The 6,999-nt window shown below is 37.1% G+C and overlaps 1 protein-coding gene across 1 annotated transcript; it reads right to left on the reverse strand.

Moving 5' to 3' along the window:
* Positions 1 to 2,910: 2,910 nt before the first annotated feature.
* On the reverse strand, positions 2,911 to 3,813 carry LOC121265732. The gene is made up of 2 exons (XM_041169410.1): positions 3,597 to 3,813; positions 2,911 to 3,518 (listed from the first exon to the last, which is right to left on the reverse strand). Exons 1-2 carry the CDS (start codon positions 3,811 to 3,813, stop codon positions 2,911 to 2,913), a joined length of 825 nt encoding a protein of 274 aa, XP_041025344.1.
* Positions 3,814 to 6,999: the final 3,186 nt, after the last annotated feature.

Genomic DNA, 6,999 nt, shown 5'->3' on the forward strand with positions numbered 1-6,999 from the left:
AAACCTTTGCCAGGAGAGTCTTTAATGTATTGTAAAATTCTCTGAGCAGCATGAAGATGAGGCAGTCGAGGAGAGTCCATGAATTGACTTAAGGTGTGGACTACAAAAGTGATATCTGCCGTGTGATAGTAAGGTAAAGAAGTCTGCCCACTAATCTCCTATAGGCCTTAGGATCTTCCAAAATAGCACCATCAACTCGAGATAGCTTGAGGTGTTGTTCCATGGGAGTTTTAACAGGTTTAGAGCCCATGAATCCAGTATCTGATAAAATCTCTAAGGCATATTTCCTTTGAGACAAAGAGATACCAGAACTATTCCTTGCAACTTCCAAACCCAAAAAATATTTCAAAGACCCAAGATCCTTAAGCTTGAATTTCTGATCAAGGAATGTTTTGAAAATATTGACAGCTTCTATATCATTGCTAGCAATGAGGATGTCATCCACGTATACTAGTAAAGCAATAAAACTGGTGCCTTGCAATCGTGTAAAAAGAGAGTAATCTATTTTGGATTGTTTAAAACCAAGATCAAGAATGGTAGAAGAAAACTTAGCAAACCATTGTCTTGAAGCTTGTTTTAAACCATACAATGATTTGTTCAACCTACAAACTCTTGTATCACTTTTGTCACCAAAACCAGGAGGCAAGGACATGTAAACTTCTTCCAACAAATCTCCATGAAGGAAGGCATTGTTGACATCCAATTGGATTAAATGCCAACCTTTTGCAGCTGCTATGGCAAGAAGACACTTGACAGTAACCATTTTGGCAACTGGACAAAAAGTATCAAAGTAGTCTACTCCTTCTTGTTGTGTAAAACCCTTAGCAACCAATCTTGTTTATACCTCTCGAGTGTCCCATCAGATTTCAGTTTTACTCTATAAACCCATTTGCATCCAATTGGACTCTTTCCATGCGGAAGATTAGTTAATGTCCAAGTGTTATTGTTTTCTAAGGCTTGAATTTCTTCAGCCATAGCAATTCTCCAATGAGGAATTTTGACAGCTTGGTCATAAAACTTGGGTTCAACAAAGGTTGAAAGAGCTAAGGTGAAGGCTTTGTGTTTAGATGATAAATGAGAATAACCAATAAAATGAGAGAGTGGATATTGCTTACCTGATAAAGAACCAGAATTCCCAATTGAAGATGAAGAAGAGCAAGCCTATGAGGATGCCAAATGGCAATGAAAATCTTGCAAATAACCAGGTGGTTTATGTACTCGAGAAGATCTTCTAGGAAGAGAATGATCTTGTGAAGGTGTGGATTGATTAGGAACAGGTTTTGTATGAGTGGATTCTGAATGTGTGGATTCTGAATTGACAGGTTTTGTAGAATCAGATAGAGATGAACTCACTGGAATGGATGGAAAAGAAACATGTTGATCAAGAATAGGTGTAGGAAAGACAGGAGAGGATTGGGGTAAAGCACTGAGATTTTGATTTAATGACTTAAAGGGAAAGATGTGTTCATGAAAAACAACATCTCGAGATACAAAAACAGTATGACTATCAAGGTCATAGAGTTTGTATCCTTTAATAGCAAGAGGATAGCCAATGAAAATGCATCTTCTAGCTCGAGGAGCAAATTTAGATTGATTGTGAGCTAGTGTAGAGGCATAACAAAGAGAGCCAAACACTTTGAGGTGAGAATATGAGGGTGGTTTTTTGAAAAGTAATTCATATGGTGTTTTGTTTGCTAGCAAGGGAGAAGGAATCCTGTTAATGAGATACACTGCTGTAAGAATGCAGTCAGACCAGAAAAACAAAGGGATATTGGACTAAAAAAGAAGAGCACGAGCAACATTGAGAATATGTTGGTGCTTCCTCTCAACTACTGAATTTTGTTGAGGAGTGGCCACACAAGATAATTGGTGAACTATGCCTTTAGAAGAAAAAAAATGAGGCATAGCAAATTCAGTGCCATTGTCTGTCCTTATAGTTTTGATGGAATAATCAAATTGATTGGCAACCATATTAATGAAATTCTGCAATAGCACTCGAGTTTCAGATTTTGACTTCATCAAATAAACCCAAGTACTTCTAGAAAAGTCATCTACAATGGTTAAGAAATACTTAAAACCATCCAATGACTGAGACTGAAATGGGCCTCATATATCACAGTGAATAAGATGAAAAGGACATGAAGAAATGTGTTCACTGTGAGAAGGAAATGGCAATCTCTTGTGTTTAGCAAGTGGGCAAATTGAACATGGAATGTCATTGTTTATGGAAGCAGTATGTATAATAGAAGACAACAACTTTATTCGAGAAAAGGATGGATGACCCAACCTTTTATGCCAAATATCAAACTCAGAATGATTAGATTGTGAAACATAAGTAGAATTGAAATTTGAATTACAAGGAAGAGTAACATGATCATCTGATTTTTGCAGTATGTATAATCCTCCTTTGGCTTTACCCTTCCCAATCATTCTCCAATGGGTGAGGTCCTGTATATAGCAAGCATTACCAGAAAAAATTAAGCAACAGGATGTTGATTTGGTTAGTTGGCTAACAGAAAGAAGATTGAATTGAAAAGAAGGTACACACAGAACATTATGCAAAATGAGCTGCGGAGATAGATGAATGGATCCAATATGTGTAACTGGTGCAGAAATGCCATTGGGCATTTTGACAAACGAGTTATGTGTGGAATGAAAAGAAGTGAAAAGTGAAGTGGAATGGACCATATGATCCGTAGCACCGGTGTCTATGATCCAATCATTTGAAGTAATGTGCATAGGAAATGCTGTTTTAACGAAAAAAACAGAAGAAAATTTACCCGAAAGATGATCGACTGAAGAAATCACATTGGCTGTCTGAGACACATGTGATTCAGAATTGAGAAGAGCTATAAGCTGTTGGCATTGCTGTGGTGTGAGTGGAAATGAAGAGGTAGAATCACCAACAACTTAATGAGCTGAAGATGATGGAGTGGAATATTTTCCTTTGGAGCGATATCCAGGAGGATATCCGTGTAACTTGAAGCATTTTTCAATGGTATGCCCAGGAACAGAGCAATGGGAGCAAATAGGTCTATCTTTGCGAGTGGAGGGTTTAATCTGATGAGCCTGTTTTGCTGTTAATGAGAGTGCAGCAGATGGAATGTGAGAGATAAGAGGTGATCCAATGTCTCTCTGGCGCTCTTCTTGAAGAACAAGAGAGAAAACCTTGTTCATAGGAGGAAGTGGATCAATCAAAAGGATTTGACCACGCACTTGAGAGAATGAGTCATTCAGCCCAATCAAGAAACGCATAACATAGTCTTGCTGATGCATGGCCATCAATGTACGCAGACCTCCACATGAACATACAGGTAAGGGTCTATAGTTCATCAATTCATCCCATAAACCTTTCATTTGAGTGAAATATGCACTAACAGAGAGATCATTCTGCATAAGAGAAGCAATAGACTTCTGTAGTTGAAAGATCCGAGGACCATTTCCTTGAGAGAAACGTTCTTGAAGATCAGACCAAACTTTCTTGGCAGATTCGACATATATGACACTAGCAGCAATCTCTTTAGAAAGAGAATTAAGAAGCCAAGATAAGATCATGTTATTGCATCTGGTCTAGCTATGAAAAAGAGAAGAAGTACCTACTGGTTTGGCAATAGAGCCATCAACGAAACCAACTTTGTTCTTGGCAGTGAGGGCCATTAGCATGGATCTACGCCATGTATGGTAATTGTCACCAATGAGAACTTGAGTAACAAGAATGGATTCTGGACTATCTCCATGGTGAAGATAGTAAGGACTGGAGGAATCAGAAGAAGGATCAGAGGGAGAAGATGATACTGAAGAAGAATCAGTCATTGCGCGGGAATGTGTTTTTCAAACTGATACCATGTTAAGATTGATATCAAGAAAGTGTCAAAAAGATGCAGAGCATCGAATTCTTTTCTGTATTAAGACTTCTGTTTATACATCAAAGCAGAAATGCTTTATATACCGTGTATAATAGGCGGGAAAGAAATATTTTAAATACCTAAGCAACAAAACTAACCTATCTGTTACTAAAAATGTAACTAAAATGTAACTTACTAAAAAGAGAAATAATAGAGACGTAACAGAACTAAAACAGAACTAATGGAAACAATACTATCTCTAATACAATTTGAGAAAAATTAATATTGGAGGAAAGAACAAACCTTCATATTAAGAAGAAGAAGAAGAAGAAGAAGAAGAGAGGAAGTAAATGCATGGAGAGGGAATTTGGAGAAACTGAAAGCCCTTGGAGGCAAAGGGCGAAGGTGTAAATTAAGGCAAAAAAGGCAATGATTACTAGAGTGAGATGAGAACCACTTGATTAAGCTCAACAATAGTTGAGGCTGTTGCCATGTGATTCTAGATCAACCACCATTAATTATATGTGACATGATCAATTATATATATATATATATATACACAGCTAGAGTACTAGTCCTTCCAGGTAAATATATAGAAGATATTTTCATGGTGGGAACAAGCGTGCACTGCATTTTATATTATTAGTTGACCTATAAAATCACTTACAATATACACGTATATATAAGTGAATAAATATAATAAAATCACTCAGTGTGCTACAAGCAAACTGAACAGCCAGCTTGTTAATTTCCATCCTAGTTATCATAGTACTATCACAAAATGTTGCATTATTATATATAATTGTTAATATAAATATTAATTTTACTGCATGCATGTCGATTGATCTTTGAAATTTTCTAATAATTCATTTGTGTGTGTGTGTGTGTTAGAATTGTAACATGGAGGATTGATGTGGGCGTGAACTTTGAGTTGCAAGCTAGCCTTAGTCGTGCTAATTAGTAGGATATATATATATATATATATATATCTATATGAACAGGGTCTCACCTGCATTTATATATATATATATATAGCTAGAGTACTAGTCCTTCCAGGTAAATATATAGAAGATATTTTCATGGTGGGGACAAGCATGCACTGCATTAAAAATGGCTGATCATGATCATCTAGCTAGAAAGCGTTAGATGGAAGATAATCTCCAACTACAATATTAATAAACTTGGAGTAAACTTTTGTCAATGTGATGAACTCTCTGATCTAAGTCTGGTAGTGGTTAAGCATGCAGATGACAAATATCACAGCAGTTTCAATGTCAAACAAAAGCTTATGTGCTGAAAATAAAAGCCACACAATGATAGAGATTTTAATGACTTCTTTTTTCTTTCTCTTGTTTGGGGCTCAAGTACAGAGATAAGAACTTCATATACATGGACTCCATATGAAATGCAGTCATTCGGACTATGGACTGGCCGGTAAGTACTTCAAGATAAAATGCAGTAGTCATTCGGTTCTAAGAAAACAATATTATACTCGGCCAGGAAACTGATCAGCGGCAGCATTAGAGAGAGAGAGAGAGAGATCGGTGGAGCCTAAAATAGTGAAAGAGAAACTCACCGGCGTCGGCTAGGCAGCGAGGCGGCGAGAAGGCAAGACAGCAACCGGAAACAACCGTGCGAAGCCTCGAGTCAGAGAAAGAGAGAGAGAGAGAGAGAGATCGGTGGAGCCAAAAATAATGAAAGAGAAACTCACCTGCGTCGGCTAGGCGGCGAGGCGGCGAGAAGGCGGTGACAGCAATCGGAAACAACCGTGCGAAGCCTCGAGTCACAAAGAGAGAGAGAGAGATAGAGGGGCAAAACTCGCCGGGGGGGGGGGGGAAATAATAGGGAAATTAGGCGCGAGGGGGAAAATTTAGGTTTTCGTTACTGTGTAGGACTTATTACGGCGACCTAGATGTCGCCGTAATAAGCAAGATGGATAGGATTTTACATTTTGCGACAATATTATTAGCCACGACATAAAATCGCCAGAAATAATAAATTGTAGCGCCGATTTTTTTTTTTTTTAATGATAACGGCTGAGTTGCTATACATAGCGTATTTGGGACAACCTTATTAGCGGTGACAAAAAATCGCCGGAAATAATGATCTAGTCCGGCGATTTTCCTAATGGACACAAAGAATTTACCATAACAATAAATAGGCTATTAGCGGCGATTACATCGCCAGAAATGACGCTTTTTCTTGTAGTGATCATGCAAGTAGACGGGCAGGCGAACGAGCGGGCAACTGCCCATTGTGAAAGGCTGGGACGGGTGTTGGGCAAGGCTTCTATCCTGCTCGGATTTCACTTGATCACCTAGCCCATATATATATATATATATATATATATTAAAAAGAAATAAGTTTTGTAATGAAACAACGTCGTTTCGAAGAGTTTATACGGCGTCATTTCATTTTAGGTTTAATCATCGCCTGCTCTGCATCTATGTGTCTCTTTCTCATGCCTCTCTTAAGGAATGCATGAGGAGAAATATGAGATGAGAATTTTGTAAATAATATTAAGATGGTTTGTGAATAATAGTGAGATAGTTTGAGTTAAGTATTTACTACCTCTTGAAAAATGAGACAAAAAAAGTTAAAAATATTATAAAATTGAAATATTATTAGAATATTATTTTTTTAATATTATTTTTGTTTTGAGATTTGAAAAAACTGAATTATTTTTTTGTATTTTGTTTGGAAGTTTGGTAAATGTGTAATGATTAATTTGAAAAAGTTATAATGATTAGTTTAAAAGTGTTTGTCTTTGAGTGATGCTTGGGAAGAAGATGAGATGAGATGAGATGGAAATTATTTCCAAACAACCCGTTAGACTCTCTCTCTCAAACTCTCTTAACTCTCTCAGTCACGGCGTCATTGTCGCAAATTTCATTTTCCCTCAATCTCACCTTGTAAGTATCTTGAGGCCCTAAGTTTGAGATTCTGAAATACGAATTGTTTTATATTTTCGATGGATGATAGGATTGTGTTTTGGATACTGTGAAGTTGGATTGTGTGATTAGGTTAGACTTTTGGTGTTTTATTTTTAGGAAAAATTTTAGAGTTTCAATCCAAAAGCCTAAATTAGTTTAGGGGTTTGGATTTATTGGATAGAATTTGTTGAAGTCCATACCCATGCCTGAGCAGTCCATAA

The sequence above is a fragment of the Juglans microcarpa x Juglans regia genome, chromosome 5D, assembly GCF_004785595.1.
Source record: "Juglans microcarpa x Juglans regia isolate MS1-56 chromosome 5D, Jm3101_v1.0, whole genome shotgun sequence".
Lineage (NCBI taxonomy): Eukaryota > Viridiplantae > Streptophyta > Magnoliopsida > Fagales > Juglandaceae > Juglans > Juglans microcarpa x Juglans regia.